Below are 27,674 nucleotides of genomic sequence, written 5' to 3'. Positions count from 1 at the left end.
CATGGAAGACAGAGGTCCTCACTCACTGCATTCCTAAAATATGGAGTTGGATTAGGTGGAAGATAAAAAATAAGTTTTCTTTTAAATATCAGTTCTAACAATTAATGCCCTGCTGAGGATTCTGAGATGTTCCAAGCTTATGAGAGTGTTGTAATTGATTGGCGATGTCTGCCATGGCCAAAGACAAGGGAAAGGTGGCTTCCCTGCTTGTGTTTGCCATCCCTTACCCAGAAGAACCCCATGCATTTGGTAGGTTTAAAATTCTAAGATGCTACTTAATCCTTTAAAGGCTGTAATGTACTGTGTTTAGTTTTAACAAAGACTACCATATCCTCAAACCAAAGTCTCTCTAGAAGAGGAGCCAGAGGGAGTTCTCTTCCGAAGAAAGATGTCCGTTGAGGGCTCTTTGCTCTTCATGGCTCCAGAAGAGACTAGAATCTGGATACTGGGATGATGCTTGGCCACTCTCCAAGAGCAGTTGGCTGATGGAGGAGTGAAGAAGGGAGAGAGAGAATACTAACATTAATCGAACCCTTACTGTGTGACAGGTAGAGCCACCATGATCCCATATGGTGCTTTATGGACATTAGAAGAAGGCACTCCTTCTTCTGGGCAGGGTGTAGAGCTTGGCAAGCAAAAGATAGGCTGGATATTGACCACTGCTAGCTGCCTCAGGATACAACCTGAACAGCAGTACATGGCAACCTTGGTGCCAAGTGCTGTACAGCAATGGATAGACATGGTTCTTGCCCTTCAGACAAGGGGAAATAGGTAATTACAGTACACTGTGATAAAGAATAAGATATGATAAGAGTATAATGAAAGTATCCATCAGGAAATGTTCAGTGTTATCTAAAGGATTGGGGAGGTGGGGATGGGGAGCAAGGCAGGCTGCAGGGAAAAGGGGATACTAAACCTGGGTCTTTAAGGGTGGTTGGTGTTTCAAGTGGACAAGGAAAAGAACTTCAATTCAAGCTGGGAGAAAGCACAGAGAGGTGGACTCTTGAGTGGCTCCCACCCAGGGTATGGGAGGATGAGCAATGGAAGTAAAATGTACAGAACAATGGGCAAGATCCAGAAGTCTGGTGTTTGTCTTTCAACAACAGGAAAAAGGGGAGCAAGCTACTGACACTGTACAGACAGGAGATGTTTAGGAGGTGAAATCAGTTGGCCAGGTGCTGGATTTATGGGAGGCTAAAGGAAAAGGAGGAATCTAGGGTGTCACCCAGAGTCTCTGACTTGGGAAAAAAAAAAAAGATGGCAGTACAATTATTATTTAATTGGTACAGAGTTGCCATTTTGGAGGATAGAAAAAAGTTCTGAAGATGATGGTGATGACAGTCACACAACAACGTGAATGTACTTAATGCCACTGAACTGTACCCTTAAAAATGGTTACAATGACCAATTTTATGTTATGTATATTTTGCCACAATTTCTTTAATGGGGAAAAAATGGCAGTGCCATTAAGAAGAAGAAATGTGGAGAGGGAGATAATGAATCACAGCTCAGAAGCCTCAGCTGTGAATTCGTCCAATAATCTCCCACTAGGTCTCAGATACTTCCTATTCTGGATGTTCACTGCACTTTCTTATACAGTTGACCCTTGAACAACACAAGTTTGAATGCAAGGGTCCGGTTATACATGGATTTAAAAAAATTTTTTTTAACGTTTATTTATTTTTGAGACAGAGAGAGACAGAGCATGAACGGGGGAGGGTCAGAGAGAGGGAGACACAGAATCTGAAACAGGCTCCAGGCTCTGAGCTGTCAGCACAGAGCCTGATGCGGGGCTCAAACCCATGGACCGCGAAATCATGACCTGAGCCGAAGCTGGCCGCTCAACCGACTGAGCCACCCAGGCGCCCCTATACATGGATTTTTAATAAATATATTAGAGTAGTATAAATGTATTTCCTCTTCTTTATGATTTCCTTAACATTTTTTCTTTCTCTTCCTTTGTTATAAAAATATAGTATATAATACATATGACATACACAGTATGTGTTCATTGACTGTTGATGTATCAGTGAGGTTTCTGATCAATAATAGGCTATTAGTAGTTAAGTTTTGGAGCAAAGCTGTGCACAGATTTTCACCTTTGAGGTGGGTCAGAACCCCTAACGCCTGTGTTGCTTAAGGGTCAAGTGTACTTCCATTACACCATGCTTCTATCATAAATCATGCTTGCATATCTAGCTGCCTCAGAAATGTAAGAACCTTGAGGGCAGCGGCTGCCTTCATTTCATATCCCAGGTGTGTACCTCCACCTTTGACGGGAGGATGGGGGTGGGGAGGGGCCCACAGGAAGTAGGGGGGGGTTCCAGCCAGTAGCCTTTAATTCAATTATGTAATAACAGACCTTGTCATCATCTGCTGGCAGGAGTTTGGTATGAGGCTGAAAGAAGACTTGGAATTATTAGAAAAGGAAATGGGCATAAAAGCTGATCAAAAGAAAGAATAAGGGTTGTCCTGGGGTGACACTGTTCAGGCTGGAAACCATTTACTTGTTGTTGTATCAGTGCAATTAGTGATATGATCTCCTCCAGCTGTGCTCAGCAGCATGCAACTATAAGCAGAAAGCCTAATAGCTGGTGGGATTCAGAGTTGGGGTTTTGCTAGGTAGCTGGGTAGTGAGTACAAAGAAGTAGAGACTGGAAGGTTCCTGTGCTCGACTGCAAGACCCAGTCTGGGCAGGGAAGGGAGTGAATTCAAAATGGAACTGACAGATGGAAGAGCTGAGGGAAGGACCAAAGGGCTGGATGACATCACGGAGCATATGTTAGGGGGATAAAGGAGGTTTATTGAGAGTGAGTGAGTGAAAAAACAGGGATAAAAGGTTGATATGGGAACTTAGGATGTTGAGTTTAAGTCTTTGGAGGTGATGTGGTCCCAAGTAACAACAAGGTCTGGAATGTGGCCCCCAAGTGAGTGGCTAAAGGAGAATTAAGTTTAAGGGGGATGATATTGAGCAGGTCAAGGAACTGGCAGGCTGGGGAATTGAAGGGTCATCTACCAGTAAGGGGAGGAATCCTCCTTGTAGGGCAGAAAACCAGGCTAAACTCCTGAACTTTGCAACCAAAACTTCCTGCTACTCTCTCTGCCCTTCCTCAGCTGCAGGCAGGGGTGGAAATGGAAGGACATAGTGGATGAGAAGTACAGGATAACACTTGGAAGAGGGCCCTGCAGCTCCTGGGATCTATATGTTCCTCAGAGGCTAAGGACTTGTTCAGCCATGCTGCTGCTGCCAGCCCCTTGGCCTGCAACCTCTGTGTGCTCAGCCACAGGCCTGGTGACTTTTTATTGTTGATATTCAATGTTTCTTTGGGGCACCTTTGGACATTGTGAACTGAACAATAGAGATAAGACTGGACTACACTGGCTTTGATCTGCTGCAGGACAGGATAGTCTGACTTTGTGGTTGCTGAAATAAGGGAGATTCTCCAAACTAACACCATCCTTTGTTCCCAAGCTTCAAATTACCTGATTAAAACGCTGAGACTTGAAAGGTAGGTTTAAAGCCAATGATTCACCTCACGTAGAGTTGTAATGATTTGAAAAGTCTCATACTCAGAATGTTTGATATTGAAAACATTCAGCCCTCAGGTAAAATGAATTACATTTTACTTCAGTAAGTGGAAGGGGTCATCTGAATCTCTCCCAGCGACCCAGAAACGGTAACAAGAGCCAAAAACCACCCCTATGGTTTCCAAAATGTCCCATAGAAGGTGAGACCCTCCCACTGAGAGTCCTTGCTATCGACAATGGAAGTGGGAATGAAAATCAGGTACAAGTATGAGGGGATCATGAAATCAGTAGGACCTGAGGAGTAAAGGAGGAGGGAGGGTCTAAAAATGACTCCTTGATTTCTGGTTTTTGGGACTGGGGGTTGTGGTTCTTTTAACATGGGAGGAGACACAGGACTGGGGTGGAAGAGGGTAAGGAGTTCAGTTCTTGCTTTTTTTTTTGCTTGAGATGACCTGAAGCACTGCCAGCCAAAAGGAAGCAAGTTGGAAGCCTGGAGCTGAGGAGGGGACCAGGTGTGCAAATGTGAAGTCAGATGTCACTGGCGAATAGATGGTGGTTTTGGCCAGAAGAGTGAACACAGCTGTCCAGGACTAGGGGGAGAGTAGAAGGCTGAGGTGGACCCCAGGGGCCCTGGGCAGGGGACGATGTGAGGGTGGGGGCTCCACACCCACTGCACACCTCCTTCCGCTGTCTGTCTGTCTGTGAGGGCTGCCTTGTCTAGCGTAACCAAGACAGGCCTGAGGTGGCACTAGTCTCTGGCCTTTCCCTGTCACCCTCAATTCTACGACATCCTCTCATTAGCATGGACAGGTTCCTACTTCTTAACAAATAACCCTGGGGGGTTCCTATGTGTCTCTCTACCAGGGCACAAGCATCCCTTGCTCCCTACCCAGCCTTGGCCACTTTGCTAGACAAACTTTATGTTATAATATAAATTATGATAACAAACTTTGTATAGCACCTCACAATTTATAAAATACTTTTCACAGGCTTGGCACTCTTTTTTATCTTTAGTTTGTTTTTTGGTACTTAAAAAAAGTATTCCTTACACCAATCCTGTGAGTTAGGAATCATTATCCCCATTTTATGTATGAAAAGACTCAGATGGTAATTCATCTAAGGCCACACAGCTGTGGGTGATGGAAGTTGGTCTCAAAATGGGGTCCTCTGATGCTAGAACCCACACCTGCTAACTGCCCATAGCACCATTTTCACACCAGATGAACACAGTTAGGCATAAAGGCATCGAATCCATTCAAATGGGAAGCCGCTCCCTCACCCCACCCTCTGTTACAGTGGGCCACTTAAGTCCTGAGATGATATAGAAACCAAGTCAAGATGCCAGCTTCCTCCAGTGGGTGTAATACAAAGATCACGAGCTTCCATTGGTATGAAGGTCGAAAACAGGCAAAACCCAACAAGATAATCTTTTAATGGTTTATCCACCTGTGGTAAAACTACAAGGAAAAACTAGCATTGGTTAATGTAAAATTCAGGATGGTGATTTCTCAGAGGGCCATCAAAGGAGCTGACGACATTCTATTCCTCAGGCCAGGTAGTAGGTAGCTGGGCTTGTGTAAATTCTTAAACCAGACATACGTGAATTATGTGTTTGTACATAAACCTGCAACAAAGAGACAGCTATACTGCTGCCTACAAATAATAAGGTATTCGGAGGAAGAGGAGAGCACAGAGGGAAAAGAAGGAAAAGAAGGCAAGAGTCTGGAGAAAAACATGGCAGGCTAGGAAGGAAAATAGAGGCAGGTCTCTAGAGCCTGGATTCTAGACCCGCACAGATCTGCATTTAAATCTCAAACTTCATCTCTTAGGAGCTGGACAGGCAAGATCTCAGAGTGCCTCCGTTTCCTCATCTGTAAAAGAACAAAAGAGGTACATTCCAAGGTTGTCATAAGAATTAAGTGAGAAAACATGTAGCGCCTAGAATGATGTTAGCCACCTAATTCACGTTCTCCCTTTGCTTTCTTACCTCACCTCTCCCTCGCTCCGTGCCCACTCCTTCCGCCAGCACAGCTGAGTCTAAAAGCAGCCCCACTGCTCTTCTCCACAGTTATTTATAGCCAGGGCCACCTGTGAGCGGCCTGGAAAGGAGGCCTGCTGGCCCAGGCTCCGACGCCCGGCTCATGTGTCACCACAATCCAGACTCTGGCGCTGCGGCTGAAGGGCAGTGATATAAATAGTTCACGCTGGGGCCACCTCTTTTTTAGAGAGAAATGCTGTGCCTATCCAAACTTTCTTATAATGCTGCAGGAGTTTTCAGCCCCGGCCACGATGTTTGCTGTCTGCTGACGGGAAAGTCTTCCTCAATTTATGGTTCATACCCCATCCTTCTGAAGTGCTGGTTATGTTCAAAACTCTGCCAGAAAAGGTTTGTATTTTTTTTTTTTTTTATGTGTACCACAATGAAAACTGGCTGAGTTTTTTTGTTTTGTTGTTGTTGTTTTTTTGTTTTTTAATGTCTTGTGGTTAATAAGCACATCAATTTCAGAGACCATCTCTTGTTTTTTTTCCAGGGATATCTAATAACTGAAATCTTCACACGGCCCCCCAATATTCTTACCTGCTTTATTATTATTTCTCTTAGGCCTTATTATTTTCTGAGTTCTGTTTCTCCGTGGTCATTAATGAACACAATTCAAGCTTCCCACATTCCTTATTAATCCTCAATTTCCTCCCAAACCCTTCATGAAAACGCCACTCTGATGCCCTGAAGCTAATGACAGGTCGAGATCACAATCCTGGTAATCAGCCTATTTTTTGAGGGGTTGCTCTGTGTGCCTATCTTACTGGTAACCATTAAAAAAAAAAGGAGTAGATCTAGAAATGCACAGGGCACTCATGTATTTACCAAGTACAGTGTTGAAAAATGGCAATTTGGAAACATTCTAATTTTTCTGTGTAAGTGAACACCTATTTAACAACCTAGGTTTCTTACCCTTTCTTTCCCCATGCCCCAGCTTTATTGAGATATAATAATAGATAAATTGTATATATTTAAAGTGTACAATATGACATATGTGTACAATGTGAAATGATTACCATAATTAATGAACATACCAATCACCTCACATAGTTACCTTCTTTTGTGTGTGGTAAGAACACTTACCTGCTCTGCTAACAACTTCCAGATATGCAATACATTATTATTAACTATAGGTACCATGCTGTACATTAGATCCTCAGAATTTATTCATCTTCTAACTGAAAATTTGTACCCTTTGACCAACACCTATCCATTTCCTACCCCTTGGTAACCACCTTTCTATGAGCTCAACTTTTTGTTTTTTTAGATTCCATATGTAAGTGAGATTGTACCATATGTGTCTTTCCTACCTGGCTTATTTTACTTACCATAATATTTTCCAGGTTCATCCATGTTGTTGCAAATGGCAGGGTTTCTTTTTTTGTTCATGTCTGAATAATATTTCTGTGTGTGTGTGTGTGTGTGTGTGTGCACACGCATGTGTGTGTTTCACATTTTTTATCCATTTATCCATCTACTGGGCACTTCAATTATTTCCATAGCTTGGCTGTTATGAGCAATGCTGCAATAGACATGAGAGTGTAGTAATCTCTTTGAGATACTGATTTTGGATACATACCCAGAAGTGAGAGGATCATATAGTAGTTGTACATGCCAAAGAATGAAACTGGACCCCTCACAAAATCTTTCACCACTCACAAAAATTAAGTTGAAGTGGATTAGAGACTAAAAATAACATCAGAAACTCTCGGAGGAGAATGGGAAAAGCTCCTTGACATTGGTCTTGGTGATGACTTTTTGGATATAACACCAAAAGCATGGGCAACAAAAGCAAAAATAAATAAGCAGAACTACCCCCAAACTAAAAAGCTTCTGCTTAACAAAGGAAATAACAAAAATAAAAGGCAACTTACAGAATGGGAGAAATATTTGCAAACTATGTATCTGATAAGGGGGTAGTACCTAAAATATGTAAGGAACTCCACAACTAAACAACAATAAAATCTGATTTTAAAATGGGCAGAGGCCCTGAATAGATATTTTTCCAAAGAAGACCTACACATGGCCAATAGGCATATGAAAAGGTGCTCAACAGCACTACTCATCAGAGAGATGCAAATCAAAACCACAATGAGAGATCACCTCACACCTGTTAGGAGGGCCATTGTCAAAACACAAGAGACCACCAAGTGTTATCAAGGATGTGAAGAAAAGGGAACACTTGTATACTGTGAATGGGAATGTAAGTTGGTACAGCCATGATGGAAAACAGTATGGAGGTTCCTCAAATAATTAAAAATACAACCACTCTTTCTTTCACTGAAGAATTTTATGTGTTTTTAAGATATACATAAAAATACTACCTTCTTTCAGTTAGATCATACGTTTCTACTTTTTCTTCACTTGAACATTAATATTTAAGATCCAGGGTTTAGGTTGCATGTTTTAAAAACATTGAAAAATGTCTATGCTTTGCTTATAGGTATTCCCTCAGGGCAATGTTGTCTGAATATGGGTTCCTGCTAGGAATTTATTTGTGATCCTCGTAACCTATCAGTGGTCATACAAACACATTGTGCTGTGTTCATGGTCACCGTGGTTTTATTTTTTTTTTTTTAATTTTTTTTTAACATTTATTTATTTTTGAAACAGAGAGAGACAGAGCATGAACAGGGGAGGGTCAGAGAGAGGGAGACAGAATCTGAAACAGGCTCCGAGCTGTCAGCACAGAGCCTGATGTGGGGCTCGAACTCACGGACCGCGAGATCATGACCTGAGCCGAAGTCGGCCGCTTAACCGACTGAGCCACCCAGGCGCCCCTGGTCACCATGGTTTTAAACAAAGAGAAACACATTGCTTTAAATGCCTCACTCCAGGACTTACCTTGTCCAAAGGCATATACCCTGGTTCATGAATAGTTTTGTTGTTCTGTTTTTTAGATATTAACCTGTAATTATTATCCTATATTATATCGTGAAAATGTTTAACCAATATTCTTATTCAAAGATATTATCCCCATCAATGCTCATATATGTTTATATGTGTCTTAGAAACTTCTTAATATTTCTTTGTGTTGGTTATACCCACAGGCAGCTTTTCAAGCCTTAAAGCTAACTCTACAGCTGATAGCCCCTCTCCATGACATTGTGGCTTACCTTTTCAGTTTTGCTAAACTTGGAAATTGCTCAACATGTGTTAAATTTCCTCTAAGTGCTAACCCTTTGAAAGGTGACTGGGGAGGAACTGAGGGCATTGGTAAGTGATTAAAGGTGATTCAAATCACCTTCAATATTCGCTTGAAATTCTATGAAGCTCTTCCTGCGCCCCCACCGCCCCAACTTTACTGCAGTATAATTGGCAAATAAAATTGTAAGCTATTTAAAGTGTACAATGTGATAACTTGATATGCTCACACATTGTAAAAAGATTTCTCCCATCTAGTTAATTAATATGAAGCTCTTAATACTTGGAAAGACAGAACTAAAATATTTTTTCATAAATGACAGTGAGAAGAAGGGCAAAGGGCAAAACGTCATAATATAGTGTCTCCAAACTAATTAATTCCACATTTATAGGCTAATCCATAAGGTAAAGCAAGTCAAGAGTGGCAAGTCTGGTTTTTTACCCTGTATCGGCCACTTGGTTACTGGAAACGGGACATTTTATTCTGTGGATCTTTGTCCATCTATAAAATGGGGATGATAATACCTGTTTCATGGAGATGTTCTGTGGATTAAAATCTCTGTAAAATTTCTACAAGAATGTACATCCCCCTACTGCACAATAGTTTTATTTCATTCCCTTTCTGGCCTATGTAAGCTAACATGTCAAGGTCAGAACCAAGCATTTATTGTCAAGAATTCTTGCAGACAGTCCTCTGTGAGCTAACAGTAGCCTGATGGTCCTGAAGTAAGAATGATTGAGGCTTTAGTTTTATTTGCCAAGTGCTAATCCATAAAGCCTAACTAAGCACTAAGTTCTAAGATGAATGCACAAGGTAAATTAAAGACTCTGAAATGCTTAGTAAGCTGGGTTAATCAAAAGTAGGGAAACTGATCTTGTTATTTTAATAATTTGACTCCCAGTCAAATTATGTCATTAGTTAATGTAAATGTGATAACATATTGTAACAGAGTAGCTAAGGATTTTAATATTTTTTGACGTTTATTTTTGAGAGACTGAGAGAGAGCACGAGCAGGAGAGGGGCAAAGAGAGAGGGAGACACAGAATCTGAAGCAGGCTCCAGGCTCTGAGCTGTCAGCACAGAGCCTGCCGCATGGGTTCATTCAAACCCATGAACCGTGAGATCATGACCTGAGCTGAAGTCAGACGCTTAACCCCATGTAGCCAAGGATTTTAAAGGATGAGAAGAGCCAACAAAATGAGCTAATAATATGCCTATTCTAACCTAGTGGTCTTCAAACAAGTGTAATATACTCTGAATCTATTCCTCTCTGGCCAGTGTATAAAGGAAATATGTTTGTGGGAGACCCTGACTTGTTTGCTGGTAGATTTGCATTGCGCTAATGAGCACAGAAGGAATCTGTAAACATTCAGATAGGAGACCCTAGGGGAGCGTATGAGTGGTGATCCTGGAGGAAGATTGATGCCTGTATCTGAGGACAGGCAGCATGAAGAAGGGATGGATTGGTGCTGACTCAGCAGAAAACACAGAATTTTCACAGGCTAATGAGATTGCAAAACTACTAGCAAATCTTCCATGTAAGAATCAAGAGAAGAAAGAAGTTCCAAAGCATGCTTAGAGCCTTTCCTTTTACTAATTCGGGGACTGTTATAAAAGGGGTTTACTCAGAAAATAAACTAAGACACTCTTAGAGGAGCTGCTAGATTTGGGGAGGGTATGGGGACTGGGCTTTAGATGAGGGACAGGAGAAAGGATGCCATCCCTGTCCTTGAGACACACGGAGATGAGATAGAAGCCTAGATAGAGCCAGAGTCATCTTTCCATAGAGGCTGCATAGGAACTTCTACAGCAGCTCGGAGGGCGGAGCCTGCGGGGAAGGTGATGTGGGGGGTACTTGCCCTCACTAGAATCAATGGAGAAGACTAGGAGGGATGGTCCTGGTAAGACAAGAAAAGGACTCTGGCAAAGGTGACAGGCAGACTGCACATGGCCAGTCCAGAGAATGGCGTACCTACTGGTGTGACACTGAGGAACAGTAGGAAATGAGGCCAAATTGTTGAGGACCTGGAATTCAGGATGAAGGAAATTGGTTTCTTACTATTTATATGCTTATGAACCAGAAACCATTGAAACATGTGGGGCCCAGGCTTTCCAAGGTGTGCAATTAGAGGCATGCACCCTGTCATGTTGCCAGCAAAAACATTTGTGCTCCAGGGAGAATGTGCAAAGTTTTGCATACTCTGCTGAAAATAGATAAAGAGCAAACTGAACTAAAAAAAGAAAAATCCCACTCTGTGATAATCATCTTTTTAAAAAGCCTAGGTTGCTCAGTTCCTGGCCTGCTTCCCAGAGGAGACAAGGAGAGCTAAGGTGAAAAGAGATGGGTCTGTTCATATCCTTGCCCACCTCCTCTTGGCTATTGCCAAGCTATTTGGAGTTTGACTTTTGTGGGCTCATATGCTTTAAAATAATTTTTAAGGGGACCCTCCAGATCTCAGCTTTGGCCCTGCCATTTGACTGAGGAAGCAGCTCTTAGACACTGTGCACCAGCTCTGTGGACCTGCCCAATCCTTTCCTTCCCTGAAAGTCAGCAACTCCCTTTGGAGTCAGCAGAGGATGTAATCAGCCTGTGGGAGTTTACACTGTGATTTCCTTGTAAAGGTTCAGGAGGCCAATTAAAGCCCAAATACTGTCCACTAAACTTAGAGTTTCAGGAACTCTAGAGACAAGCTGAGAACAAAGTGTGCTGGCTCTGAGTATTCACATGGAGACAGGCCACTATGATTTCGACCTCACCCCTCCCTCTGCCCCCACTTCTCTCTCTCTCTGATTTCCCAAATAGGACCCTCCTGGGGAAGTCTCATTTGTTTCCTGATGTTTCCTGGCTCAGGGTCTCCTCCCAACCCCACCACCACAACTACATGGTAACCATCTGCCCCATCCTCACAGTCAGGCTTTCTGCCCTGCCCGCCAGCCACCTCCCCTCCCACCAAGCAGCTGCTTGATGCCATGAGGCAAGGGAAGCCTAAATGAGGATGGTAAAGTCAGTTAATAACAAAGAAAGGGTAGTCCCTACCTCTGCATCTGTGTTTTAATGATAATACTACCTATAAACAGAACAATTTTGCTGGGAAGTGATCATATAAACATGCACACACATCACGTATATGAACAACAACGGAAATAATGAAAAGAGAACGATTACCTGCAATCCAACCATTCTAACAAGTGAGATATTTTTTATTTACCTTTACTGCCTCCTAGCCCTTGTCCAAACACACTTTACATTTCACAGAGCTTTAATCACGGGGTATATACAACTTTATATTCCTTTTTCATTGTCATGGCAGAGGATTATAAACGGTTCCCCCCTGGTTGCTGCTTCACCTGACAGCATGTAATGCCTGCAGACCGTCCCACTAGGCCTTGAACAAATAAGGTTCACTGATTACCACTAAATAGGGCTTCCATCCACCACCAAAATTCTTGTGCAGTTCACTCTAACATGACCCCTCTTCTGGAGGAAGTTTCTTTTCAGTCTGATATGACCATCAGATTTATAGAGGAGTCATAAAAATTTTGGTGATTGGGTCCAATTTTGCAGCGGCTGGAAAAGTACCTAAAAACCATTTTTCTCTTCTTTGTAAAGCATCAAATGGATATGAAATCTGGACTTCTCATGTTTTCCTAAAGCCAAAAGCATATATCACAAGTGTTAGCAACTATTCTCAGTCCTGGTTCTGCCCTGGTCAGGCTCTCATGGACAGCTTCCCCATTCCCTCAATTCCTCTTTCATCTAGAAATGTGGGAAGAAATCCCATGCCAGGACAGATAGGGTAGAAGGCTGCTCAAGACTGGACAAGCTATTGAGAGAGTAACTCTGCAAATGCCTCATGAATATCCCATCTGTCTTCTGCCTTGGGCTACATATCAGGCACAGAGATCAGTTTCCATAGTCTTCTTCCCATAACTGTGATGTCCTCTCAACTAGAAAGCTATCACTGTCCTCACTGGGAGTTGGCGAACATTTCAGATCAGCTGACATTCCAATAGCCCTGGAAGTGTGGGCCCACCTACTACCCTACTAGTGCTCCCTAAGGACTCATCATTTTCTTGCTTTGCTGTCCCATTCTGACTAACTCCTCTCCTGGGCCAATAATAGAGATGCCATTAAGTCATCTATACCCAGACCAGTTTCTTCAACCCAGTACTGAGTGTTGCAAAAGGTCCCTAACTTAGATTTCCATTCAAAACACATGAAAGTCTACTTATGTCCAGTCCACTTTTGCAGTAAGGATCCAAGAAACAAATCAGTTTAGGATCTCTCACACCTCCTAAAATGATGATAATCTCCTAGAAGAAGGTGTGTGTGCGTGTGTGGTGTGTGTGCACACATGTACACATATGGGTGTGCATATTTCTTGCTTGCTTTAGATGGTCTTGAGTCTTCTTTAATCCATGAGCCAGTGAGAGAATGAGCCAGTGACAGAGAGGCTGATTTGTATGGCATGGTTGTGGGAAATGAATGCTGGTTTGTAATCTATAATAACTTCAAGCCCCTAACAGCTCTACTGAGACCTATATTTTCCCATTCCTTGTCATTCTTTTATTCAGTCTAGAGGCTATAGCCTTGTAAAATTTAAAACTTTCATTCAACAGCATGTTCTTATTCTGAAAAGCAAAGCAAATTTTTATCTTATTGAGGGAGGAAGGAAGGAAGGGAAGATAAATCAGACCTTGGGCTCTACAATATAACTTTGCTAGTCTTGCAAAACATATAATTAGCACGTTCACAAACAAAGAGAAGTACATTTAGGTAAAAAGTAAGCTTTGGAGGTGAATGATGGCTCATTAGGTTAGCCACGGTAGCCTGTAGGTCACACTATCTGATGAAAATGTCATCCATCTTCCAGGGTCTGAGCTTCAAGAACTGCAGAAAATGATTGACAGCCTCCAGAGCCCCCAGGACCCTGCCCACGTGTCCCAGGCACTCCTCCTTCGAAGGGAGGTTATATTTTTGCAGTTTGATGCTGCGGTGCGGCACCTCATCCGGTAAGGGCTGGACCGCCGGATCCTGTCCAGTTCATTGTGTAGGGCAGGTGCTTCTGAGCGACCACTGGGGGAGGCCACTCTTGGCAAGATTGAATACCGAGCTTAAAATAGGGCACAACCTGAGCCAGAGCACTGTGGCTACCGAAAGCATTCTGCTGCAAAGGCTGTCCAAGCAGTGTGTGTTCTTGTCCGATCATAATATTCTCAGTGTTATTAAATGTGCCTTAAATACAGTTAGTTTGCACAACCATCACTGCTTTCAATGTTCAGGCTGTTGAATTGGGAATGATGTTTTTCATACCTCTGAAGATGATTCTAAGAGTTTTGTTTATGTTTTTCAGCTCTTAATCACCTTTCAAAAGAACAGAATTTTCACTGCACGTGTGAAGCCAGTGGAACTGGCTGAGTTAAATTTATAAATTCAAATAAATAAATTGTGGGTATTAAGTGTTCTGCATACAAAAAAGAATGTCTATCTGGTTAATTAATCATAACTGATGAGAAAATTAGTTGGGACTGAGAGTCACACTGTTTCTAGGATAAATAATAAGTTTTGTATGGGAAGGGAAGAGGTCAGGCCTAAGGGTCTCTGCTTACTCTTAAATCGTCAATATCAATTAACTTCCTTTGATTAATTCCCAGTATAAGTATTTAGCCAAGGAGGAAGACCTCAGGAGGCTGTGCTCTTACCTGTGGATTATAATCACATTTCACTGCTAGCATGGGTATCCATAGAGGATGTAAATGTAGGGTTTGAACTGAACTGTATTTTCTCTTCCTACTCTGCATTTTCTTTACTCTGAGCATCAAGGATCTCTGGATTCAAATTAATTCAGCAGAAGAAAACAATTGGATGAATTGATTTCTTTTTTATTGATAAACAACTTTCTGAGCTGTAGCTTAGTTGAGCAGGTAGAATATAAAGGCTCCAATTTTTTCAGGATGGCCATTCATTAGTCCTCTGACTCTGAAACCCCAGGTCAGAATTTGGAAGGAATTCACGTAGGGTGAAGACAGAACTATACCCCGGAGGTTCTGTTTGGATTCCAGCTGTGCAGGGTTCAGCTTGCTACTGTTCTCCCAGAGGAACCATTCTGCTTCCCCTAGGAATTCCTTTGAGGGGCTTCCTTTGTCCTGGCACACTCAGTGCTCAGGAATAGAGGGCACTGTGTTCTATGTCTGGTTTCAGTATATTCAGTATATTTTTCAAAAGACTTTGGAGGGAACCACTCGGGACAGTATGTCTCCACTAGGCCTTTATTCATCACATTTCCTCCAGCCTTTATCTTCAGAGCTCTTCCGGGCTTGTGTGTATTTGGAATCGCACAGTTAGTAAGTGGCAGACTAGAAGTAGAACCTAGGTGCATTTGACTCTAAAGTCTTAGAACTAGGATGGATGCCAGACAGCAGTGTGGATCGAAAAATAGACTCTGGAAAGAAGGCAGGGAACAGGAGGAAAAGAGAAGCTAAGGGATAAATGTCACCCCACTTGATGATTTCACTGCTAAACCTGCAAACAAGGAAAAGTCCTTAGATAATCAAGAGGCAGGAAGGACAGGGAAGTTCCCTCACCCTTCCCCAGAGTTCATAACTCTGAGCAAACATGACTGTTTACCCAAGGGAAGTTTTTGCTTATAGAAACTCAAGACTTCTCCAGAATTTGAAAAGAAAGAACTGAACTTTTACCTGGAATGAGAGTAACATGCTTCTATCGACTGGGGGAAATTGAGGAAGGATGTAGCTCAAGGACATCAAGATAGTGGCCCATTAATCACCTAATATCTGGCTCCTGCTTCTATGTGGCATAATCAGCTCTGGTTGCAGGGTAGATGCAGTCTAAGCACAGAAGTCTCACTCTGCCCCTGTCAACCTGCCCTCTGATGCGGGAAACAAAGGCAAAAGGAAATGGCAGATAAAATTAAATTTCCTTATTACCTGCAGCCCTTTGATAAATACTTGAGGCAGGCAGAGTATAACATTTCTCCAGGAACTCCCTACTGTCTTCATGTTAATACTTTGCTAGGGGGGGGAAACAACCTTTGCTTGACAACAGCTAGGCCTCCAGTATCCATGAGTCTTCTTTACCATGTGAAAATACCTTTGGAAACTTCCCCTGGACTTTATCTCTCCCAACTCCCAGGTGTATAATCAGTCTCTCCTCACAATCCCCAGGCAGCTCTTCCTTCCCACAGGTCCTGTCCCCCTGCTTTAACAAAACCACCTTTTTGCACCCAAGTTGTCTCAAGAATTCTTTGTTGACCATTGGCTCCGGACCCTACCATCACTCCAAACCACATCACCTACCAAGCTCCTGGCAGAAATTGGTATTGTCCTCTAATACCATTGGAACCACGTTGCCCAGGGCCTGTCACCTCTGCGCATGTCCACCAACCTGTAGAAGTTATTTATTAGCCAGTGCAAGAAATGCCTAAGAAGTGAGCTTATCTTTAATTTCAGGTGATGTAATCATTTGTGTTGAAAGTAAATGCTTGGGTGGTACAGTGGTTCTAATCCATCTTAACTATTTAAGTCAGGGGTCAGCAAACTTCTGTCATAGGCCTGATTTTTGTATGGCCTGTGGGCTAAGGATGGCTTTTACATCTTTAAATGGCTGGGGGAAAAATTTCAAGAAAAGAGTAGTATTTTGTGACTCATGAAAATTATATGGAATTCAAATTTCAGTGTCCATAAATGAAGGTTTTTGAAACATAGTCATGCCTATTCATTTGTAAATTATCTTAGACTGCTTCCACACAGAACTGAGTAGTTGCACAAGAGACCATATGATCCACAAAGCTGAAAATGTTTACTATCTGACCTTTTAAGAAAGATTTTGCCACACCCTGATTTAAACAGCGTTTCCCTGTTTCTTGAGTGCTATTGGGCAAGCTGTGCTGGTCAGACCCACCCTAGCAGAAGACACAGGCCAGGGTTTATCAAATGAGGCGTCTGATTGAGTTGTGATGGGAACCCATGACCTGTTATCAATGTTTCGAAAGGCATGATGAAAAAGACACATTTGCCCCAAAGCTTTGCAAGTAAACAAAATGTCAAACTTCTTCCTTTTTAAAAATTTTTTAATGTTTTTATTTATTTTTGAGACCGAGAGAGACAGAGCATGAGCAGGGGAGGGACAGAGAGAGAGGGAGACACAGAATCTGAAGCAGGCTCCAGGCTCTGAGCAGTCAGCACAGAGCCCAACGCGGGGCTAGAACTCACGGACTGTGAGATCATGACCTGAGCTGAAGTCGGACACTTAACGGACTGAGCCACTTGGGCGCCCCACTTCTTTCTTTTTTTAAGAATTCTGGAATTCTAAGAACTGAGATAAGGGGGAGAGGAAATTTGCTCTGGTTGAGTTCTCACCATGTGCCAACTCTGTGGGTAGAAATAATTTCCCCCATTTTTACAGAGGAGGAAATAAAGATTCACAGAAGTTGCATAACTTGCCCAGGGTCACACAGCTTATTGTAGCAGAACTTGCATCTGTGCAGTTTTTCAGACTCCGGAGCCCTATTCTTCCTTTATGTCATGTTTCTTCGTCTCTTCCTGCAGCTTGGAGCTTGGGCTGGAGGCTAATGTGGTATCAAGTTAGACAGGAAAATATTTACTGAACATTTGGTAGAAAAATCTTTCAAAATATGGAGTCCATGGAAAGGAGGGAAATAAAAGAGGATTTAGTGCTAAAAGTATTGAGTATCATCTTGAGACCCTTTTTTTACACGTGGCATTAGACACAGTTCTATTGATAGAGGGGAGATGGCGCCTACAAAGCATGGTGATCTAAACTAAGGAATCAGGAAAGTAGGGAAAAGAATACCGATGATTTGGTCAATGGTGGGGCCTATAATTTGACTCTGGCCTCTCTAGAAAGTATACCATATTCTATGATTCTGTAGCTTAGACTAGCAGCCACATTTACATCTGAACTGCATTGTATTTTTGAACAGTCTCCAAGCATCCATAAATTAATAGGCTTGGTATGTGCACAAAGCTATGTCTGGGGCTCTAGAACCCTGCCAGGAATTGTGTTCATTTGTGACACTTGGTAGTTACAAAGTTCTGCACAAACTTGTCAGGGTAAGAGAGCACGTCAGTGCTCTGTGTTCTTTTATGTGATAACCAGTCAGGTATAGCCACAAGAAGGGAACAGAAGGGACCTGGGAGAACAAAGTTTATTATATTCACAGGTCCCAGAAACAAGATGTATGCCACGCCACACAAAGCCACATGGGAAAGCATCTGTGTGGGCCAGGAGCAAGGAGAGTGCTGAGACCATACCCTGAAAGGCATGGCAGGGCTGGGTTGAATAATTCCAGTGGGCTTTGGGTTGTAGAGGTGATCTCTAGTAGTCTATTAACTAGCCCTGGGATGAATAAAGCAGAGGAATATTCCCTCCTCAGGTGCAAGGGTCAGGTAGAGGAAGTATGGCTCTGGATGCTTGGTTTGCATATCAAAGCCATGCTCCCTGCCAAGTCCTTTGCTATTTCTAGGAACTATCTAGCCCAAGGAGGAGCAGTATCATCCTTAGCCAGACAGGTCTTTGAAGATGTCAAAATATCCATAATAAACAGAAAATAAATTTTAAGATATAAGCACTGTAGTCAAAGATTGAACTAGTAAGACATGAGCAAAGCGGGACCCAGAGACTGAGAGAAAGAGAAATCCTTCTATAGATTGGTGGGAGAGGGGAGCAGGAATGATAGGAAAGGAGCCAACCAGGAAGAGGTTGTACAAGTTCCTAGACTTCTGTGCTCTTGGTTTGGGCTGAAAAGAAATGTTTCTATTAGAGTATTCTGCTATTTGGTACCACTGTTTTAAGTAGAGCTATATGATCTATATGTGCCAGAAGACAGATGTGGGTGTGGAAAGTACCATGGTCATTTAGAGGAAGGTCAGAAGCAGCTGTAAATGAGCTCTGCCTCACTGGGGCTCCTACTAGGCTGAAAAGTCAAACACATTTTTGTATTTGGGACAGTTTCTGCACTTTGCCTTGTGCATAATTGGTGCTTGATACATCACTGTCACATGGGTAGCGAGTGAGTAATGTGTCCCTGGCAGGGCCCATTGAGAATCATTAGAAAACATGTGAAAGACATGAGCAACAGGAGAAAATGTTCTCATTGAGCAACTCCAGGCTCCATCCTTGAGCTATCAGGATAAGTCAATGATTGTATCTAGTCTCTCAGTACAAAACATTTATTCAACTATCTTTTGCTAATTCTTATTAAAATGTGAAAAGGTGGTATGATTTTTGCGGTTTGATGTAAAAGTATGGAGCTCCCTTCATCTGTCTTTGAACTTAACTTCATAAGCCCCTTCTGCTGATGGCAAAAAAAGATGAAACTTCCTAATTCCACCTCATCCAGCCACAGGTAGAGCTTAAAAGTGGTCGGTTGGAGATTTAAAATAAGTCAATTTAAGAATAATTAATCCCCATTTCCCTTTGTTTTAATGGCCTCCTATTCACCCTGTTGGTAAGTGAGGGATTACTTACCAACTTAGTTCCAGGGACACTAAACGCTGGGCAGAGGAGATCAACAGCAGTTTACCAGTCGTCTACATCCCAGGGGAAGAGGACATTGCATGCCATGCAGGGCCACAGACGAACTGCACCCGGGGAACAAAGTGAACAACCAGGGACTATGGGAGACAGGCTTTGTGGTATCAGGAGTGTATGATGTCCCCTCATTTGTGCAGGAGGATGTGATTGGTTCATTTGAATACTTTCATGGTCTAGCAACAGACAGAAACCACTAAGGGGGTAAGCAGGGATTGCCCTAGGTCCCTTCAATAAGAAAGATTATTTGACTAAGGGACCTTATCTGTGAGAGCAGAGTGGAGAGGAAACCTTTTGGTTAGGCCATTCCAGGCCCTCCTGATTTTACCATAATATTGGACCTAAATTTTAGGTCTTACACTGTACTTTTCTCTTCCTTCATTCCTCTCAGAGATGATGTAAGCTCCTGGGTGTGCTTATAAGTCATCCGAGCAGTTGAGGAGGAATGGCTACATCACCTACCCATTCTGGATTATCTTGTTCAACCTCAGATCTCTTCTGATTGGCCTGATGCTCAGCATTCCATGTAGATACCCTTCTGTGGGGGCTCTGGCACTCCTCAGGGCTTTCCCCAACACTTTGATTGTCTGCTAGTCTCTGGGAGGCTACCTCATTTCCCTCAGGGCTAGTATCTTCCTCAGTCATTGCTAATCTCCTTTTTGATGTCTGCTTTGTGCAAGACTTGAGCCAAGCCCATGGAAGATCCAGACAAACGGTCCCTTCTGTTTTAGGATATCCTCTCCTCAGTTTACCCTATGTCAGCATCTTTTTTTTTTTTTTTTTTTTTGGTATCCACTAGACCTAAGTTCTAGAAACAGTCTTTCCTTGCTTACTAAATTCTTATTTTCGTTTGGACAAAAAAAAATGTCATTGTAATTTATCATGCATACATCCTTCTCTACAACTTAATGGTATAAATATCATGCACTAGTCTTCAGGATTTTTGGTTCTTGATATGCAAAACCAAGTTTTATTCAAAACAAAACAAAAATCTTCCTCTCTCAAACCCCAAAGTTTTATTATTTAATTTAAAATTTGGTTTGCAGGGGCACCTGGGTGGCTCAGTCGGTTAAGTGACCAACTTGGGCTCAGGTCATGATCTCGTGATTTGTGAGTTCAAGCTCCACATTGGGGTCTGTGCTGACAGTTCAGAGCCTGGAGCCTGCTTCAGATTCTGTGTCTCCCTCTCTCTCTCTCTGCCCCTCCCCCACTCACACTCTGTCTCTCCCTAAAAAATAAATAAACATTAAAAATTTTTTTTAAGGGGCGCCTGGGTGGCGCAGTCGGTTAAGCGTCCGACTTCACCAGGTCACGATCGCGCGGTCCATGAGTTCAAGCCCCGCGTCGGGCTCTGGGCTGATGGCTCAGAGCCTGGAGCCTGTTTCCGATTCTGTGTCTCCCTCTCTCTCTGCCCCTCCCCCATTCATGCTCTGTCTCTCTGTCCCAAAAATAAATAAACGTTGAAAAAAAAAAATTAAAAAAAATTTTTTTTTTAATTTGGTTTTGCATATCAAGAATTGTCTCTGCTATTGTCTTAAAACAATTCAACAATCCATATCTTTGTTCTAGAGCTACAGCTGAGTTATCCAATGCAGTAGTCACATGTGGCTATCTAATTTAAAGTCTCAAATTGATATTGACTTAGATGAAGTAAAATTTAAAATTCAATTCTTCAAATCACAGTAGCGACATTTCAAGTGCTCAACAGTCACATGTGGCTAGTGGTTACCATCCTGGACAATCAAACTCAGAACATTTCCATATTGCGGGGCGCTTGCTTGGGTAACTCAGTTGATTAAGCGTACAGCTCTTGGTTTTGGCTCAGGTCATGATGTCACAGTTTGTGGATCGAGCCCCGAGTTGGGCTCCACACTAACAGCACGAAGTCTGCTTGGGATCCTCTCTCTCCCTCTCTTTGCCCCTCCCCTGCTCACACATGTGCTTGCTCTCTCTCTCTCTCTCTCTCTCAAAATAAATAAATCAACTTAAAAAAAAAGAACATTTCCACATTGTATAAAGTTCTATTGGACAATGTTAGTGTATAATATATCTACCTTTCCCTTTAAGGGTTGTGAATCATGAGAGTGAAGGGCAGTGTGTAAAGAAAGGAGGATGAGGGATGAGGTCATTGAGGAGGAAACCTGTGTTTATCTCAAAATGTTATCTTGCTATAGTAACTTTGAAGAAAGTTTTGAGCTTCAGAAGCTTAAGTAACTGCTTTTAATAAGATTCCCTCCATGTTTTGGTAGAAGAACATTTTTGGCAACTGGAAATGCTTCTGCCTACCAGTCTGTTACAGACGGCATGTACCATGGATTACCACCACTGAGCAACTCTCTCGTGAAGAGCATTTTTGCTTCACAGCTCAGCGTGCCTCAGCCACTAGATCCACAGAGCCTCCAGGTATGTTGAGAAGTATTTTTATACCTAGAAACGATGTTGTACATAGGGAATTGGCACTTTGTTTCCATTTGGATTAAATTTTGCAGGGGTTCTCCATGTTTTAGTGCTCTTTAGTCTTGCTTGGCTCCCCTTCATTGACATGGTAGAACAGCCTGGGCCCCCATAGCCAGCTGTTATTCCCAGTCAGAGTCTTTGCCTCCAAACTGCTTAACAAGCAAACAGGGGCAATACCTTATCTGCTCCCAGCTGGTAGCAAAACCAACAGTTGATCTTTTCCATTTAATAAATAATAATAGGAGCAATCACAATACAAAAATTAGGTCAGCAGCTCAGTTTTTAATAGCGCTGGTTACAGCAGGTATTATCATATGTAATCCTGGCAATTATTATTTTCCCTAGGTACCAACAATATTACCCACGCTCTACAACTAAAGACTGTAAGGTTCTGGCAGGTCAGAGATCAGACTGCTGGGCAGTCATGACAACAATAGATCACAAACTGTATTATTTATCTATGGCTGCCTAAAAATGACCCCAAAATTTAGCAGATTAAAACAATACATATTCATCATCTCATACAGTTTCTGAGGCTCAGGAATCTGTGAGCAGTTTACTATGTAATTCTGGCTCAAGATCTCTCGCCAGTCTACTATCAGGGTATTGGCCCAGGCTGTACTCATCTCAAGGGTCTACTGGAGGAGAATCTGTTTCCAAGCCCACTCATGGGCTTTCGGGAGCATCAGAAGATCCACTTTCAAGCTTATTCATGTGGGCTTTTCCACAGGGCTTCTTCACAGCATGGCAGATGGATTCCTCCAGAGCAAACAATTCAAAAGAGAACAAGAAACAGAACCCAAGGTGGAAGTCACAGTCTTTTTATTACCTAATTTCATAAGTGACATCCCATAATTTTTGCCATATTTTATTCATTAGAAGTGAGTCACTAATTTTAGCCCACACTCAAGGGGAGAAGAATTAAACTCCATGTTTTAAGGGAAAAGTAACGAAGAAGTTGTAGACCACCTAAATAAACATTAAATAAATAAATGGTATAAATAAATTAATGGTATAAATTTCATGCACTAGTCTTCAGGATTTTTGGTTCTTGATATGCAAAACCAAGTTTTATTCAAAACAAAACATTCCATGGGGCGCCTCGGTGGCTTAGTGGGTTAAGTGTCCAACTTTGGCTCAGGTCATGACCTCACAGTCTGTGAGTTCAAGCTCCAAGTCGGGCTCTGTGCTGACAGCTCAGAGTCTGAAGCCTGCTTTGGATTCTGTGTCTCCCTCTCTCTCTGTCCCTCCCCTACTCACACTCTGTCCCTGTCTCTGTCTCTCTCTCTGAAAAATAAACATTAAACAATATATGTATTAAAATAAAATAAATAAAATAAAACCACCTTACAAACCCAGGTCTTCTGACTCCAAAACCTCCAACGTAATTTTTTTGTTACAAAGCTAAGCCAAGTAATGCCAACACCAACCCCATGTAAGTCCTACCCATTTACCTTCCCTAGCAACAAGACAATGACTCTTGGCCCAAACCTTGACCCTCATTTAGTCCCGGAATACAAGATTGACCAAGACCATTAGTCCTGTTCCTACTGCCTTTAGATGTTGCCTGGGATTAGGTAGATGGAAGTGTCCTGGCTTCTGGCTACCTGAATCAATTCCAGCTCTAGGAATTGTCCGAAGCCAGTACCAAGTCTGCAAATGTAGAATGGAGTCAGATGGATAGGTCCACTATGTCCAGGCCTGCATGTGATGCCACAACTAGTAGGGGATGCCTTGACTGTTGGACAGTGATATGGAGAAGACAGAGGCCCACATATTAACATTGTGGCATTGGCTTTGAATTGTTACCTAGAATTGGAACACAATGGTAATGAAGGAAAACATTTTAAGGTTCCTAATGTCTAGAACATTTGAATAAGTTTACTTTTGTTGATTGTAACTGTGTCCCATTATTATTATGGTATTCTGGAACTTCCAAACACTGGTGCTGACTAGTTACACTGAAGTCTTAATTAAGTACCCTTCTGTTTATCCAAATTTGGGGAATAAAAAAAAAAAAAGAATATTACTCTCTCCTCTACATCATTAGAGACTTTCTATCCAGAACTACTTCTTTTTTTTAATGTTTATTTATTTATTTTGAGAGAGAGAGAGAACACACCAGCAGGAGAGGGGCAGAGAGAGAGAACACACCAGCAGGAGAGGGGCAGAGAGAGAGACGGAGAGAGAGAATCCCAAGTAGGCTCCGCTCAGTCAGCACAGAGCCCGATGTGGGGCTTGATCTCATGAACCATGAGATCATGACCTGAACCAGAATCAAGAGTCAGACACTTGACCAATGGAGCCACTTAGGTGCCCCAGTAACTATTTCTATATAATAAATAAATCATCCCACATTGTTTTGGAGTACAGACACAGAAATCCTGTTCATATAAGATATTTATTATTTGTGGACAACAGTACAACATTATCATGTTTCTCATTTGGTTCTTTTAGGCATCTGTGCTATTCCCTTGGAGAGCATTTCTAGAAGATGGAGGACTGTTTCCAGTTATGGGTAGCAGCCCAGATACCCTAGAGTATAATATGCAGGTAGGATAGTTCTTCCCACTCATGGCATAAAGAACTGAATGCAGACTGCAAAGCAGGTTTCAGTGGGTCCATAGGTCAATGGTGAATAATTTATGAGATAAGCAGGATGTTTGATTATGAAGCTGTAAATCCAATGCTACCAGGTGAGTCATGTTTTCTTATGACAGAAGAGAATCATGGTCTCAGCTGGTATGGGCCTTGGTTGTAGACTCAGCTGCAATTCTCATGGCCAGTAATGACCTGGGAGAGTGACCAGCCATCTCCAGTCACTCTCTGCACCTCTTAGAGAAACACCCAGGCTGGAAGCTCAGGGGTATGTAACTCCCGGTCTGCCTGTGAATGGTGGTAGGAAGAGAACTCTTTAAGCAGGATTCATAAGGAGAATTTCTTTCAATTATGTGTTTCCTCCCTGATTACCTAAGCAAATATTGTGTTTTCATTTTTAAAAATAGAAAATATGGAAAAGTATTAAACATGAAAATCAATCATAAATTTGCTCCGAAATAATACAGAAGTGGAGAGTGATGAAGATAGGGGCAGGATTGGCCACAGGCTGATGGTTCTTAGGGCTGGGTGGTGGGAACTCTACTGTTTACTTCTGTATAGGCTCAAAATTAAAAAGGTTTGGGTGTTTTAAAGTAACATAGTAAAATGGTTAAAAAAAAAATAAATCATATTTCCCCCAGTAGGAGACAATCACCGTTCACATTTTGGTTTATTTTTTCTAGTACTTTCCCTATGCATACATGTGTCTCTATCTGTACTTTCAAAAGAAAATTGATATCACACTATGCATTCGCCATATACAAATACCACTCACTGTAAAGTGCTGGGAAATGGACTTCCATACAAGGCCAAAAGTCTGATATGTTCAAGGAGGACTTTCAGCTAGAAATGTTACTCTGATTTTTACAGATTTTTCTAATAGTGGAGAGGGCGGGGTTTGTAAACACAATTATTCCTAGTTTTCTCCCCCAAAATCATGTATAGGGGATACATAGAAATCTTCAAGATGGGTGTTTTGTTTCATTTTGTTCTTTGTTTTGTTTTGTTTTTAGCTGTGCCTCTGTAGGCTGAGTGACCATGATCTGAAGGTGGCTCATGGAGACCTGGTGGGCATGCAGCTGCTTTTGGAAGATGTGCTTCTGAGCAACTATCATATGATCATGGAGGATCATGGAGGATCCCCCCAGCAAGACACACTGGACAAAAACACACAGGTACTCTTGGTGAGCAGTCTTCCTAATTGGCCAGTGCTGTAGTGTACTGAAGGACCTTCCTCCCCCTTTGTCTGACAGCCTCTTCCAGTGGGTCCCAAGACTGGGCTAATGCCACATGGGAGCAGCGGATTCATTTCTTTTCGTTTTAAAAACAGAACAAAGGTTGTAAGAGGTCCATTGAAATCAAACGGGACAAATAATCCAACTGGCTGGGTTTCCTTGTGAGTCATACACATTTAGGACTGGAGTTGGGAGGACTGGAGGGGTAGGACAGAGGCCCTGGCTGAACATCTCCACCCCGGGCTCTCATCTTCATTACTCAGCTAGCCTTATGGACTCCTAGGTAAGCACTCCCTCCTCTGGACTTATCCCTGAAGCTCTAAGGCAGCAAGAGCCCCTGGCCCACTTGGTGTCATAACTGGAACCAATTCTGCACGTAAGTGGGAACCAGACAGAGACTTGTCTGGACACAGGGTGAGCTAGCTGGTGCTCCCATTTAAAGAGCCTCCTTTTGAGAGCCCAACTTTCTGAGAGATGTCTGCAGCAGCCATCTCCATTTCCTCACCTTCAACCCGCTCCTCAGAAACTGTGCTTTGTCACCACTGAGACTACCCTCACCAAAAACACCATGGTCCTTGTCACTAAATCCCCTGGATACTTTTCAGTGCCCCTCCAACCTGACCCTTGTCAGCATTTGACACAGTGTATCCTTCTTGCAGCCTCCCTGCTGCTGGCTTCCAAAGCACAGCTCCCTTCCTCCTTTTCCTCTGGCATCGGTAGCCATGCCTTCTCAGACTTCCCCGTAGACTCTCCTCTGCCTCCTGCCTCCCTTCTTCCTCTGCCAATCCTCAGAGTACTGTTTTTTTCAGGTTCTGTCCTGCTACTACCACCAGCAGGGCTGCATTTTGACTTCCACAACGCTAGCCACTTCTGTCTTTGTAGGCCCTTTCCTCCATAAGAAAGCATTAAAAGTTATAGTTTACAACTGTGTTAATATACAAAAATTAATATCATATATTAAAACACTTTATTCAGCCTCAGTATCCTTTTCCTCTGATTTTAAAAGAAATTAAGGGGTGTCTGGTTAGCTCAGTTGGTTGAACATCCAACTCTTGATTTCAGCTCAGGTCATGATCCCAGGTTCGTGGGATTGAGCCCCACATCAAGCTGCATGCCCAGCGTGAAGCCTGCTTAGGATTCTCTCTCTCTTTCTCTCTCTCTCTCTCTCTCTCTCTCTCTCTCTCTCTCTCTCTCTCCCTCTGCCCTTCTCCCTCACTCTCTCTATATAAAATTTAAAAATATAAGAAAGAAATTAAAACATTCTGTGGGCCCTGGGCACTGTGCCTTCTGTGTCTAATCAAGAAGTTTCCCCTGAATACTATTAATACTACTGTTGGCTATGACTGAGATCTTTTCAGAATGCTTTAGTAATTATTAGCTTCTTTAATCTTCCCAGTAATTCCATGAAATAGATGCTTTAATTATTCTCATTTAATATTGAAGCTCAGAAAGGTTAAATGATGTGCCCGAAGTCACATGCCTATTGAGGCAGGAAACCCACATTCCAACTTGACAGTCTGCCCTGGAGCTTCCTTCTACTCTTATCTGCTACGTTGTTCCACTCTGCAGCCGCTCCCTAGGCACGCTCATCTGCTGATGACTTTCCTGGCTATAACTCATGCGATGACCATCTACCTGTCTTGTCTGAATCTCAATCCTGTCAGATTCATGCGTTCAACTTCCTTGTTCCATCCCAGAGACACTGTGTCCCCAGGTGAGCTTGTTTCACAGTCCAAAACTTGCTCCTCTTTCCATATTCCCTCTCAGTTAACCACCACCTGCCCAACTGCCCAAGCCAAAAAATCTGGATGCTCATCTTTGACTTCTCTCTATCATACCCCATAATCAGACACTGAGTTTTACTATCCTGTTATTTTAATATCTCTCAAGTTTGTCTCCTATTCCCCATCTTCCATCACCACCCCCGAATCAGCATCATCTCCTACTATTAGGTTATGTGCATAACCTCCAATTAGATCCTTATATTCACTCTTGCCTTCTTCCAACCATTCACCAGGATTATTTTATTTTATTTTATTTTATTTTATTTTATTTTATTTTTATTTTATTTGTTAAGTTTATTTTTATTCTGAGAGA

At 42.4% G+C, this 27,674-nt stretch overlaps 1 protein-coding gene across 1 annotated transcript in view; it reads left to right on the top strand.

Moving 5' to 3' along the window:
- Positions 1 to 27,674, top strand: part of CCDC162P (coiled-coil domain containing 162) — a 176,857-nt gene that overhangs the window by 100,239 nt on the left and 48,944 nt on the right. The window contains exons 29-34 of the mRNA XM_027057133.2: positions 5,797 to 5,914; positions 8,620 to 8,785; positions 13,589 to 13,727; positions 21,537 to 21,690; positions 24,202 to 24,297; positions 25,356 to 25,517. Of these exons, the coding sequence (XP_026912934.1) occupies positions 5,797 to 5,914; positions 8,620 to 8,785; positions 13,589 to 13,727; positions 21,537 to 21,690; positions 24,202 to 24,297; positions 25,356 to 25,517 (835 nt within the window). The remainder of the gene's footprint in view (positions 1 to 5,796; positions 5,915 to 8,619; positions 8,786 to 13,588; positions 13,728 to 21,536; positions 21,691 to 24,201; positions 24,298 to 25,355; positions 25,518 to 27,674) is intronic.

Source organism: Acinonyx jubatus, chromosome B2 (genome assembly GCF_027475565.1).
Source record: "Acinonyx jubatus isolate Ajub_Pintada_27869175 chromosome B2, VMU_Ajub_asm_v1.0, whole genome shotgun sequence".
NCBI lineage: Eukaryota > Metazoa > Chordata > Mammalia > Carnivora > Felidae > Acinonyx > Acinonyx jubatus.
This window is presented reverse-complemented; position numbering and strand designations above follow the sequence as displayed.